Source organism: Nipponia nippon, unplaced genomic scaffold (genome assembly GCF_047370975.1).
Source record: "Nipponia nippon isolate SJK-2023a ecotype South Korea unplaced genomic scaffold, ASM4737097v1 scaffold_4, whole genome shotgun sequence".
Classification (NCBI taxonomy): domain Eukaryota; kingdom Metazoa; phylum Chordata; class Aves; order Pelecaniformes; family Threskiornithidae; genus Nipponia; species Nipponia nippon.
The window spans coordinates 26,011,182-26,025,692 of NW_028262358.1; the positions used below are offsets into that span (position 1 = coordinate 26,011,182).

The window sequence follows — 14,511 nt, forward strand, 5'->3', positions numbered from 1 at the left end:
AGCAGTTCTTCCATCCACAGTACAACAACAATGCAGGAAAGCATGTGCCACATCATTGTTTATTTGAGAGACAGGCTTCATCTACCCAGATTACATAGCAAATAGACAGACTGGAGGACATTCAAGAAGCAAAGGGTGAAGCAAGACTACAACACCCTCTGAGCCTTTAAGACACCGTGGTAACACATGCCACAAGAAACACACAGCTCAGCTGGGTTATCTGGGACAGAAGGTGGCTTCCTCTAGAAGGGGAGAAAATCTGCACTGACTTTGACATGGTCACATTTAGAAGAGTAGACGCACACACAGAACTAGGCATTTGCAAATGAATTGGGAGGAGTGAGGTAACATAACTTATAGGCCAAAAGTGCTGTTACAGTAATGCAGGTGCTAGCTTGTAAAGGGCACGGAGAAAAGAACCTGAACATTTGACCTAAGAGGATCTTTGGTTTAGCTGCAAAAGGACACAAGTTTAAAAAACAACCATACAATTCACAAAACGTACTAACAGTAGCTAATGCACACAAACAGTAATATTGAAGGCAGCTTGCACCTTTGTTACATTTAAATACACAGGCTCAAAACCATACATGTACCATTTTGTTTATTGCTGCTTCTAGGAACTCATTTGCCTAATTCCTTCCACACAAGAGAAGATCTTTCTCTAACTGCTGGGTAACACATTCTCCCAGGTACTATTTTTTTTCTTAAGTCTATACCTGTGCGCACTCAGTAATGTCACTTTAGTTAACTTTAGCATTTCTGCCATGGCTATAAATGCTAATGTTGTACACTGGCATTTTCAAACAAGTATTGCAACACAGTCAGGCTTTGTTCTGGTTTTGTGGGGTTTTTATTTCTTTGCTGTCTCATCTCACAGGAACACTACACAGTGATGCAGAACACAGTGTAGCTTCACACTTCTGAGGTGTAGACTGACCATCATCATTGCCCTTAAGATGCCAAGAGCAAAATCTCATGGCACTGTTGTCTCTACCTGCACTGCTGGCATTTATTCCCCACCATTCAAAGATATCCCAGAAGAAAAATGGAAGAGCAGTTATAATCTCCCTAATTAGAGCTGATTGCAAAACAGCCTCACAGCCATTCCCCTAAGTTTATCAGGCCATCACGGTAGCCAGGCATCATGATGTAAGTAGATGCTCTGTGCTGCTTTGAAGCTGCTGTAGTTAAATAGGAAATACAAAACGAACAAAACCCAGCAGTGCAGAAAGGCTAATATACCATGTGGTTAATCCTCCTGAGTCGACAACAAGTTGCTTCCTTTGTCTCAAGACTCAGTTATCTGATGTAATTGGTTTTAATAACACAGAATGAGGAATAAGAGGGAAGTGTTTGGTTCAGTACAAGAACAGGTGTAGAAGCATGGTAAGATCCATAAGGATCCAGTAAGGATCAACAGAAAAATATTACCAGTACCCTTACTCATATATTGGTGGCTCCCTAAAGCAAGTCGCAACAGTGGCCTGTCACTGGTTTGAGTCTAAGGAGACATGTATAATCATTGTGATAAAACCTGTGGAGAAAACATTAAGTGAAAAACTTCTGCCTCAAAATCTCATTTGTACTACAATATTTTAAACACCTGCTTTCATTACTACAAAGACAAAGCTCAACACCAGTAGAGTTATACTTTGAACACACCTCAAAAGCAGGGTCTCCACAGGGAACTTGTTTCAATTCAAATTATCATATTTTAATCAGGCAGCTTTACAGTCCAAACTTGCTTTAATACGGCTTTCATCACCTGTTGCTTTGATGCATTTTAGCTTTTTCTAATCATCTGTTCAAAATGCATGTTATTGTCTGGAAAGTAACTGTCTTCCCCTCTTTTAAAAGCATTGGTAATCTTGAAGTGACGGAGGAATCCACCAGTAACACCAAAGCTGGAATATTTCATCCCTAATTCTGTAGCCTTGCCTGCCTTATCCAGTGGCCAGCTTTTTGTCAGACATACTGACAACACCAGGAGCTAACGGATTTAATTCATCAATGAATTGACATTTAGAACAGCAGATGAAAACTCAGAATCCACTTTCTAAACAGTGAGGGGTGGTAGAATGAACCATGGAGGCAAACATCTCACTTTCTGCTCTCCATCTGCTCTTGTTCCTTTTTATATATAAAAATTAGATATTGAAATATATATTAAGTGTGTATACATGCACATATACACACAGACAGAGTGCACACATTGCCCCCTACTGACCAGAGTCCAATGCACAAGTGTCCTCCAACACACACACAGCTCATCACACATGTTCTCCCATGAATGCTTGACAGAACCATACCAGTGTGTGTATCTATTCCTGTTGCTCACTGGTACGGTAAGAGGCATCTCCTTCAATTCAGCAATCACCAAGGCGTTTTCAGAACCCAATTTTAAGGCCTGGGGTTTCTCTGCTTTTGTTCCTCCTACCTGGTGATACACATAGCAGGACAGTGAAAAAAAAAAAAAGAAAATCAAACCAACCACATATGCCAGTGGCTTATGGGTTAGCCTAACTCTACCTACATACCAGCACCCAAAGCTCTTGCCATTTTATGCTACATTTGTCAGCGCCCATTTTTTTCCCCACAGTTAGGCATTTTAATGAAAATACCACAGAGCTGGCTGGAAGGGGGCAGAAGAGGGGGGAAAGCAAGCAGAAAAACAGAGCTGAGAGGCAGTGACTGCTACTTTCAGGGCACCTTGTTTGCATTTCCTTCCCTGTGCTCTTTTCATAAAGTACTGTCATTTTACCTTTCAACATGAATACGAACTAGAAACATCAAACAGAAGGAGATCAATACAGGATGAGAAACACTAATTCTGAACATCTCCCCTCCTCCATCCCTACACTAAGCAAACTTTTTTTAAGTGTCCACTTCTATGATTGGGGGGGAAAAAACACTTTAGACCAAAGTTTAGATACACACTTCAGATTGGAAAAAATACAGAATATTTTTATATTTAGGAAGCAGTTCAGTAAGTGCAACTGTAAGCTTCTTAGAGGATATACATGTTATATTGAGCCACCTTTCTGACAGTCACTGGACATAATGTACTATTCATAAGTACCTATGGATGGACATAAAAGAGAAGTAGACTGGGGTTCTTGAAGTGGGGGAGAAGGAAGATTCCTGCTATTGTTTCTATACGCACCCAAGGCCCAGTATGATGCAGCTTCCAAAGGCAGAGCACTGCTGTAGAGAGCATGGATATACATGAGGTGAATCATCAGCTCAGCCAGGCACCACCAAAAGAAAATACGAATTATGCCCACGATTAAGATGCTGAGATTGGTCTTCAAACTGAAGGCTTCTTGTCTCCTCATCTAAAGAGGAAATACAAAGAAGTTATATGGCACATGACTGTTTTACTCAAATACTCATCCTGAGAACTAAGTTTCATTTGCTATTCCTTACTATTACTAAGGGGACCATTTGACTACACCATTTGGAAAATCCTGAGATACTCTTTTGAGGGAAACTGGTTTCTCCATTCTCAGTAAGCAGAGGCCAAACATGAATGTACACTGCACAAAACTGTTGTAGAAAAGGCAAAGTGCTGTTAACCTGAACAATTCAGACATGAGACACTAAATTTTTTTTATTTCCTGTAACTTGATCAACCTGTAGAGATAATAAAAACAGTTTAAAGAAACTACAGCTATGAAGGAAGTTTTCCAAGCAGCAGCCCTACCAAACACAGAAACAATGACTGCTTGCTCTTAAAATACCTCCAACTTCTACCAGCTGTATGGGATTGATTGATTACTTGAGGACAGTTCTTCATTTTTCTCCTGTAGCATTGCCAAGGTCAGCAAGACCTACGTGACATACTGAGCAAATTGCAGTTAAGTGCAAGTTAAATATCAGATAGGACAAGATATGCAGCTGACAGGCTTGAAGATGCCCTAAACTCCTATGCTGCTAACTATAAGTGAACACATTGGTATATTATTATTTTACCTTCTTTCTGCAATAAAAGAGAATATGATCAAATAATAGAAACATAGGATTGCCTAAAAATTTAGTCACATTTACATCTATCACTGTATGTGTGCGCAACATTCCCTCTTCCAGTCTCTAACTGGCCACCAAAAATGCACATACAAGATAAGCAACCAAACCATCTGCATGGACAAAACCCCCACATAATTGCAAGCACACAGTACAGCTAACATGCAGGTAGCTCTGCTCACTTACAAATGAAGCAGCACACTCATTTTGAAGGTTCATTTGTACCAGCTAGATGAAAGCTTGAAGAGTACCATTTAATCACAGCAATTTGCACAACAGGCCTTCAAACCCACAGGTAGAACTACTATGCCCTGCTTCAACCCAGAAATTCAACAAGGCCATCGATGAAGTGTCAGTCTCTCATTTTTGCCTGGCCATGGATGCCAATTGGTAGCATTGGTATTACACTCTTCGGGCCATGCAGCAGTTTCTCTGCCTCCATCTCCAGGACTTCTGCTTTCCAGTGTGCTGAGCAGGAGCCCTCATCTCACTCAGCCTCAGCTTCAGTTAAGGGGTTCTGCGGGTGGTCTTTTCTCATAGCAGCAATAAACATACCGTTTGTATTGTGCACTTTGAACCAACTGCTGGGCACTGCTAACTTCGAAACCCTTCTCAAGCCTCACCTGTCAAGGCAATATCCTCTGCTCAGGTAAGAGCTCTGACAATGCACTTCAGCAAACACCAACAAGAAACACATTAAAGGTTGTTCAGTTTGTTGCATCTTCTTTATGGCTTTAACCAAACAGGTCTGCGCATATTTAAATGAGAACTTACTGTAAATACAGGCATCCCATTCTCAATCTTCCTTTCTCCCCTCACACCAAGAATACACATGGTCTTTGTGCAGGTCTTTGCTGAGCCATATCAAGTGAGCTCAGTTTCAATGCAAGACCCCACACACAATTTTTCCTACCAGCTATCCCCAAGCTACTCAACTTGGAAACTCATGTGTCTTCCAAAACGTTCCTTGAAAAAAAAAATCCTCTCCCTATGCTAGGGGTACAGGAATATAGGTGGAATTAAGACATTTCAGAACCTACAAAACAGTAAAAAAAAAAAATTACCTCAGTTTCTATGCAAGTCTATGCAGACTTTTCCTACAACATCCAGCCCAGGATAACAACATTCAGCCTTGCATCTTCCAAAGCTACTGAAGACAAATGAGCATAGGACTTGTCACTCAGGGGTCCACCAGAATCTGTTTTCACTTTCATAAAGCCCAGTCTATTTGCTGTGGCTTCAACAGAAAATTTCCAAATATGAACAGAAGCAAGCAATGCCTAGGCTTCTATACACAAATTGAAACAGCAGTTTTATGGTTTGAAATGTCCACTCATCCGCTTTATCCCAATGACATTAGCTATAGACATCATGGGTGGTGATTTCACTTCTTACTCAAGTGTGCAAGAGAATAAAGAAAGCAATAAAGCACAGAGATCCAGGGCTTCCCCGTCATGTAGAAACAGGCTTGAAAAGCAGCCTGCAAGGCACTAGAAAAAACATGCAGTAAGACAGGTAAGTCTTTCACATTCAAGGATCAGCTCAGCTTGCTAAAGTCTGAAGAAAAGTGTTTTAAGTAAATCATCAGCTGTTTTCACACCAACATGAGTGGAAACTGGGATCTTCAGGAATTCCCAATACAAACCAGCAGCTTTCTGTGACTCTGAAACATGTTTCAGAGTTAATAGCCAGCTGCTGCTGAAAGCATTACTTTATTCCACCTGATGGAGCAAAGGAAAACAACAATCCAGTCCAGCAGCTACATGCTAAAATTATGAACACTCTCCAAACATAATGACATGTGTCATTGGCTCCCTAGTTGAAGGGATGAATCTGATGTCAGACACAAAAAACCACACCCTGTAAAGCAGAAGAACCTGGGGAGGAAGGTTTGTCTTAAAGCTGATATCCAGGACATGGTCAAATTCCCAATGCTATGCTCAAAATTGTCCGGTCTTCACATTCTAATAACATTATTTGATATTTTCAAAATTATGTGGAAGATGGCTTTAGACACCCAAGCAATTCTTAAACCTCCAAGGTCTAAGTAAAAATTGAAATCCTTCAAATCACTAGTAAGGAGGAAAAATATTATTATAGAATCTGTTATAGATGCTTTTACTGAAGTCAAAACATACATGAATGAAAACTCCTTTTCTGTAGGTTTATATTTATTTCAGAAGGAGAGATCAGTCTGATAGAGAGATTAAACATCCAGGCCTTCAAAAACTATTTGGCTTTCTTTCCACCTTCTCTAACATTGGAGTCTAATCAACCTCTCTCCACCCAAGCACTAGATATAAAGACTTATTTTCACAATATATTCTCAATGTTAGTTACCAGCCTTATGAGAGTTCAGTATTATGCCACGACTAGCATACAAGCATGAATACCTAAGACCAATTTCTACCTACAGCCTTCCCTTTTGCATGCAGCATACTTCAACACTTACAGAGAAAAGGACAATAGATATCGACCAACATTAGGAACACTTTCTGTTTGAAAGTCTCATCAGTATCAACTTTTGTCAAGTAGATAACTAGAAAATAAACAGAAACTCAGGCTTACCTGTAAACTATTTATGGAACACACCATTAAAAAAGCATCTCAAAGAAAACTGGATGAAATTGTCTACCTAACATCTTCTCATGATTGGTACTAAAATCTTTCAAGATGAGGAAAAAATAATCAACCTATCATACTTTAATCTGTTCCTCAAAGCACACGTTCTGTGTCTAGATTTGGCAGATGAAAAGAGATCACCATCCCCTTCAATAGCTCTTCACTCAATTTACCTGAGGCACAGATGCACTAAAAAATCTGTAGCTGCATGATCTTAAAAACACTGTTACCTGCTTACTGAATTCATCAAAGTTCATAAGGGGCCCATTGTGGAACATGGGGTAATAAAACACATATGCCAGCATCCACAGGAATGAGTGCGATGACTTCTGGGCAGGTCCATGCCAGCAGTACTCCAGGCTGAAGCTAGTGCAGAAGAGGCAGCGGACAGACACAGTGAAGAGCAGCAGATAATATTCATTTTCAGTGTCATACCACTTTCTCTGCAAGACAAAACAAACCCAGATCACAATGATGCAATGCTGTGTTTTCTACATGGTGGGACAGCAATGTCCATCTAGATCCTAACTTTCAGGGTCACTAGCAGCAGGAAGCAACTAAAGCAAATGGCAGCTGGAACCAGCATCTGAAGTGAATGGCACTACTTAATGCATGAACAACAAGCACTGGCTGTTGATGGAGAAAGGGCCTCCAGAGCTACTGCAACCAGCATAAAGAGACAACAGCTTGATTTCAGAAACCTATTACATTGTGAAGAACTATGACAGCAGGAGAGTTTTTCTTACAGGAATGCCATTATGTCTCTCAGGTTTGGTCCAGTAATACAATATCCAAACCAGCTGGCAACACTACTGACAGCTGAGGGACTGCTAGGGCTGAAGCCAAGGCTGCAGTTCAGACCTGAAGAGAATCAGTCAGTCCTGAGAAAGCCTGAGGCTGGAAAGATGCTACTGAGCCTTTACCAAGTTTGACACTCCCTGTCACACCCATTTCCAACAACAAAAACACATCATCACAAAACCTAGAAACATCAGCAAATATAGTTTGGCTGATTACATTTGTATTGCAGTGTGCCCTTTCCTCCTCTCAGCGAGACACAAACCTGTCTACACCACATGAAGAGACCCTACCCACTCATCTCCCCTCTGCCCTTCCCCTGAACATCAGGACAACAGGGCCAGTTTTTCCCCTTAGTCCAAGTAAATGCAACAAGGACATCTCCTCACAGCAGTTTTTCTAAAATCTGTACCACCCAGCAAAAGCCATTAGAGAAAGAGCAAAACTGAGCTTGCACCAGCTGTGAGCAAGCAGCTCATTTGGTACAAATCAAAGTGTTGGAGAAACAGTCTCCCTTTCCTTGCAGGAGCCTGCAGTCACCAATAAGGTACAGTCAGGCTTGACTAAGCAACCCCTGCATATGAACCCAAAACCCAGCACCTTAAATTGGTATGATTACATCTCCAAAGAACAAGAAATGTGTTTACTAGAGCACTACTAAAGTATTATCATACTCCAGCTCTACTGAACAGCACTTAAACATTAAGGCACATACTTTCATCTCAATGCACCAGCCAGCATGATTGAGAAATGTGACTTCTCTAACTAGAGAAGCTCCAGCATGAGTCACTGCAGCTCTACTGCCTAAGGTTTTTCAAGCCAATATCTGCTTACATCAACTGAAGGGACAGTACTCTGTCAAAAAGATGCTGCCATAATGACAAACACCACCATAATTAATTTGATGCTTAATTAGTCCTTCTCACATTACCTTGGCTTCTTCCACAGCTGGTATACGTAAAGTGGATAGCAGGATAAGGGAGCACAACCATGTCAGGAGCGACAGCTGAAACTGAGCCACAGCAAAGGAAATAGTTGCATGTAACAAAATGACAGCAAAGCCCTTGATTCCCAGTAATAACCAGCAGGCAGCCATTCCATAAACCATCAAGCACCATGGTTTATACTGTCAGAAAAAGAAAAATGAACACTTTTTAGTTTGATTATTTCTAAAGCAAAAAAAAGCACTCAATATCTGTATTATCCTATGCAGGTCTATAGTAGAAACAAAAAGAGTCAACAAGGTTAAGAACACATATGAAACAATACAAGGAAATCCAACTGTATCAATAAAGATGGAAGGGAGGGGGTTTCTATAGCAGTGTGGGTGAAATCCAGAGCCACTGTGATCTGGGGGAGAACATAACTTCCTCCTTTCCTTCCCCAAACTAGCAGGTGTGACACCAGATGCTGGTCATTTCCCACAATCACACAATCATTTAGCAATCATGCCAAAACCCAAGCAGTCATTACTTCAGTCTTGAAATGCAATAACTACACCCTTCTTTTGTGTACAGGTCAAACGACACTGGTTAATGGTTCACAACAAACCACAGGCTTTCAAGGGTTGGAGGCTGAAGTCTCCAAACACAGACCTAAGGCAACCTACCTACTCACTCTCACCTGTGCATAGTTACAGACACACTCACACAGTTCACCCACAGAATGGTATTTCCCACACTCAGTAGCCTCAATGCCAAGTTTCCCATGTCCAGAGTAAACCAAAACCCACAGAAACTCCTTGCTGTGAAGAAAATCTATATGTACCTTCTCCACCAACAGCCTGGACACTTGTGATACCAGCAGGTGACCAGCCAGAAGCCACAGTATACGTTCCCTTCCCCATTCAATCCAGTAGCTCCACTCAAAGTCCATGGGGTCCTGGGGAATCAAGGGAACTGGTGAGTATGTGTATCTGGCCATAAAAGCATGTTCTTACAAGACGAGGAAACATCTCACACACTAGCTCCATTACCCAACACCACAGAACTCAACATCTGGGGAATGTCTTGTTTCAGCAATGCAGTCTGCCACTTACAGTGGTGAGCTCCAACAGCTCTATTTTGATTTCCAATGGTGTGAAATTCAGAAAAAAGCTTTAGATGGTGTCATGACTTCTAGGACTCACCCTAAAAAACACCTTGCTGGAAGAGGAGTTTCACTCCCTGTTTCAACAAAGCCTAGGTGGGATCAGGTGAAGCCAGGTCAGCTGGAGATTCCTGTGACATAGGGTTTTATCTCAATTAGGTAAGAGGGATCAGCTGGTAGCCCCATGGCCCATATAGAGCACCACTAAAAGTTCACCTCCATAACTGCTTCATGGCTTTCTTGAAAGCAGATGTCCCTTACCAGCAATGATAGTGGGCCTAAACACCAAAATACTTCCACAGACACGCATTCCTGGTCTTGTGTAAATCATCCTCAATATTAGTTGCACTTCTTCAAAAGTATGTGATGTCAAAAGCAAGCAAGGCCAGGGGGAAGGGCTGTTTGTTTTTTTTATTTGGGGTGCACTAGTTTTCTTACTAGTTTCTTTAAGCCCTTATGCCTCAAATATCTGTTCTCCTCTATGCTGGACTACAGGCCAAGCAAGAGGAAAATGCATGTTCACTAACGTTAAGCACCATCCAAACCATGCAGTGACAGGAAAAAGGGGAAAAAGGCTGCAGGAAACATCAAGGGTGATCACAGCTTTTAAGGCCAAACAGCAAAACAGAAGGTTATTAAGTGATGTAGCAAAGGAGAAACACTTAGGCCAGGGATCAAGAGGAAAAACAAAACTTTGATTATAATTCCTAGATCTAGACACATCTGGCAAGTCCTTCTTCCTCATTAGAAAGAAGGAGACTAAAGTTAACTATGAATATCTAAATCTGCAAAGTTAGTACAAACCTCTGAAGATAAATCAGAAACTCAGGTCAGCAAAGAGCATGGAGACATTATTGTTAGCATTATTGCCACAAAATAAAATACGGTGCTAGTGGTCACCCATCCTACCTTTTTGAGGCCCTGAAAGAGAGTCCCTGGTTCCAGCCCAAACCTTCTGTCCATGGCAGCTTCATATTCTGCAGAGAAGAACAAACCTTTGCTAAGGACACAGCAGCCAGAGCAGGGAGAGCTGGGGATGCAGCCTCTGCTGCTCAAGAGCAACACATTCTCATATTGCCTCCGCTGATGGGGATATTCGGAGCCAGAAAAGGGCATGTCACCGCTCACTAGGCAAGCCACCCGACTAGGCCATGGCTCTGACCCGCAAAGGCAAAGCCACTGAATTGCCCAGCACCTACGCCTTTGATTCCCCCTCGCAGCGGGGCAGTAGCAGACAGCGACCAACGCTTCACCACTCAGGACATGCACTAATCCTCATTTCGTCTCTTTCAGGGCTGCCTGGTTACTCCCACCAGAGCAGAAGGGACACACAGACCTGACAGTAACCAGTACAGGCAGAGGAGGGCAAAGCCACTCAGAGAAGCCACCTCCAGAGCCTGTTCCCATGAGGCCTTTTGTCAGCTCCACAGAAAATGTGCTGTACACGTGGGTGCACAGCCCTGTACCCATTTACCTAGCACTTTCCTCACTGCCCTGCAAGTGCCTTTCTGGCACTCCTGTTCTTCTCTTAAGCACTTTTGAGAGCCAGCTAGGGTCATTAACGTAGAACCCCTCATTGATTAAAGCCTAACAAGATATGATACAGATTACCCTAACGAGCTTAACTAGTTATAGTTTTATTAAGTAATACCACTTTCATTTCCCTTAAAATACCAATGTGCTAGAACACAGCTTCTTTTCATCTACAAATTGTATTTAAATTGTTTAAAACCCCAGCCCTCCTCTGCAGTATGCAGCCCCACTAAACCAAAACCAAGCCACCATAGCAGCTACCAAGAGGTTACACAAGCACAGGCAGGCATTTGGAAACAAACTGACCCCAAAGCTGCACAGACAATGCAGCCATTGCTCCGAGCCCACAACCCAGCACAGAAGCCCCAGAGCTCCAGACAGGGCAGCACCCACCTGCCCTGGGGCCTCCCCAGGTTCAGTCCCCAGCAAGCACCATCAGGAGGCACAGCTGCTTCTGAATCACCCACCTCCAAGGGGCTGCAGGTGACAAGCCAGGAAAAACCCCAGTTCAGACCCAGCTTTCCTGAACTTCCCTCATCTGAGTTGCTGAGCTTCAGAGGTCTCCCTTGTCTCTTCCCTGACAGCCGAGTGCCAGGACACCATGGCCAAGGGCATGCCCAGCACTCAAGGCAGAACAGCCTTGGGACAATGTTCTCTGTCCAGCTGGCACCTGGCTACTACCCCCTCACACGGGGCTGGTTTGCAGCGAGGAAGAGCACAGGCACTCCTTGTAGAGAAGCCAAGTAGAAACCAAGCCAGAGAGAACAACTCAAGCCGAGCAGCCTCACCGGCCGCAGGCGGGAAGCGCTGCAGGAGCCAGCACACCCACGTTGCAGACTTACCTCGAGACACTTGGTGCGCTTCGTAGAAAGCATAGAGGTGAGAGCCCACGGCGAGAAGCCCATAGACACGCATTTCCCAGGCCGGCAGCAGCATCGGCCCGGGAGCTGCTCCCCCGCAGACCCCGCCGGCCGCCTCCCTGCGGGGAAAGAGAAGACGGAGAGGTTTCCCTGCGGAATACAGACGAGCACCGAGCAGCGGGACACGGAGCAGCAGGACACCCCGCACCAAGCAGCGCAGCTGTCGCACGCCGGGCCCTCGGCGCGGGACGGGCAGCGGCCACCAAGAGCACTTGAGGCCCCCGCGCCGCCGGGGCCCCGCGGCGGGGCGGGCTCGGGGCAAGGAGGCGGCCGGGCTCGGCCGGCAGCTGCCGGGAAAGCAGGCGAGCGCTGCCCGGCCGCGACGGCTGCGGAGGCCCCGGGGCCGAGGGCTCGGCACTGCCCGGGCCAAGCGGGGCCCCCGGGGCAGGAGTAGGGCCAGGGCCGGACCCCGGCTGCTCTCGCCGAGCCGGGACTGAGGGGAACCGGGGGGGCACCCCGCTCCCCCCTTACCTGAGGAGGGCTCCACCGCCGGGAGCGGGAGAAGCAGCAACGGCGGCGGCGGCGGCCCCGGGCAGGCCGAGCCGAGGCTCCAGCCCGGCAGCTGGGACCCCGGCGAGGGGCAGCTCCGCGCTAAGACGCCCCCGCCGCTCCGAGAACGCCCGGGCCCGGCCCCGCCCGCCCCGTTATGGGCTGCGGCCGCCCCCCGCGGCGGGAGGGCGGGAGCGGGGCGGAGCTCCCCGCCCCTGCGCGCCCTCTCCCCGCCGCCGGGCGGCGCCGCCGCCCTCCCGCCGCGGCGGAGCGAACCCCGCCGCCGCCGGCCCCGCCGCGCGTCCCGCTCCCGGGCTGCGGCCCCGCCGGCCCCTCCCCGGAGAGGGGGCTTGGGCAGGCCCCGCTCCCGCCTCCTCGCCGGCTGCGGCCCGGCCGACGCGTGCCCGGAGAGCGGCAGCAGAACTCGTTTACTGAGAAACACCGTTGCCTTCGGGCATGAAACGCACAACGCAGGCCCGCTTAGATCTGCCGAGAGCCTGCCCGTTGGCTGCTGCCAAAGGCGTGAGCCATCGGGGTAGGACGTTGCCGCTCGGGCCTGTGTTTCCGCAGCGTTTATCACGACCTGCCTGCGGGTGCGGGCATCCTGACAGCTGAGGGGTCGTAAGAGAGTATCGCTGGCATAAAGGTGTCCTGGGAAGGGACCGCCAGCTTCAGGGCTTTACGGGAGCGGGGACAAGCCGGGGGGATGGCACTGGGAGACAGCCAGGTGCTGCAAGGGAGGGTGAAAACACAGACGAAGGGTGAAGACACAGTTCTTCAACATACCGGCCCCTGAAAAGTTGTTCCAAGAGATGTCGTGTAAATTAACGATGAAGTAAAAATGAAGGGTTGTATTCAGACCAAAAGGGTGCCCATAACAGCCTCTCACAGACTTTCTCCCCCCCCCCCCACTGGAGTGCAAGGTGCGCTAATGCAGGGACACTGCTTTTACAGTCATCAGGACACAATCTGGGAAATTATCAGGTCTGAAGAGCCCCACTGAAGCAGGAAGGTGGGGCTGGAAGTGCTGGTGAACCTGCATTTTAGTGAGGGTTCCCTCCTCCTGGCACTTCAGACACGGCTAATGAACCTTGCTGCTCTTAGGGTTACAAACACATTGACTTCCCAGCCCAAAAGGTTTGGGCACTTTATGCTCAGCTGATCTTGCACCGTGTCACTTTTATCCCTCTCTGTTGTTCACCTCAGTGATGTCTTTTTTTAATTGGGGAAACATTTCATATCCTTTTGGATCTTGTCTTGCTGGCTCTTTAAGTTCCTCTTAAAAAATAGTATTTTAGTTCCCCGATCACCCTGAGGCCTTCTTTGCACATTCAAATTCCTCTTTCCTGATCTTTGAAAGCCAGGCTTGTGTCTGATACTCCAGGTGAAGCCTCATCAGTACAAGGGGTTGCCTTCCCTATCTGAACCCGACGTGCACCTCCAAGAATCACATCTGTCTGTCAGAGCCACGTGGTCGTCTTCAATCACTTTGCCTTTTGCCTCCAGTTTTTCTTTCCATCTCTCTTTGCCAGGGAATGACTCACCTTCAGTTTACAGTGTCAATTTTGATAGCCCCTAGGTGTCAGATACTGCATTTGCTCTGTGGAACGGCCGTAAAATCTCAAGGTCAGGTACATTCTCCTCTATGATACCCAGATCCTCTTCTCTCCTGACACTGCTTCCCCAATTTTTTCCCTCAGCAGGTTAGTCAGTACCTTCCCCCTCCCCAAAAATATGACAACACCTGCGTAACAGCACCAGAATGGCCGTCCTGAATCTGTACAAACATTCCCACAGCACTGCAGCCGGGTTATGGCCACTAAGGGTCAGCAGAGCTTGTGTTTTCCTGCAGTTTTGTGGTTTCTGGTCAACAGCCTGAAGTCGGTACAGGCAGCAGGCCCTCTAGATGGCTGCAGAGTACAAGCAGTATGCACGCAGGAGCGGTGCTGCAGCTTCAAAAAGGGAAGAGGTATAACAAGTTACAGCTTTCACATCAGGTTACACTGAAAAGGACATCTTTGTCATTGGTTACGTG

General features: G+C 46.1%; 1 protein-coding gene across 1 annotated transcript in view; it reads right to left on the minus strand.

Moving 5' to 3' along the window:
- HHAT (hedgehog acyltransferase) overlaps positions 1 to 12,627 on the minus strand; it is a 161,616-nt gene extending 148,989 nt beyond the window's left edge. Inside the window, exons 1-7 of the mRNA XM_087775192.1 lie at positions 12,459 to 12,627; positions 11,910 to 12,046; positions 10,444 to 10,511; positions 9,214 to 9,327; positions 8,378 to 8,572; positions 6,879 to 7,091; positions 3,167 to 3,338 (exon numbers count right to left, since the gene is read on the minus strand). Of these exons, the coding sequence (XP_087631318.1) occupies positions 3,167 to 3,338; positions 6,879 to 7,091; positions 8,378 to 8,572; positions 9,214 to 9,327; positions 10,444 to 10,511; positions 11,910 to 12,003 (856 nt within the window). The 5' untranslated portion in view covers positions 12,004 to 12,046; positions 12,459 to 12,627. The remainder of the gene's footprint in view (positions 1 to 3,166; positions 3,339 to 6,878; positions 7,092 to 8,377; positions 8,573 to 9,213; positions 9,328 to 10,443; positions 10,512 to 11,909; positions 12,047 to 12,458) is intronic.
- Positions 12,628 to 14,511: the final 1,884 nt, after the last annotated feature.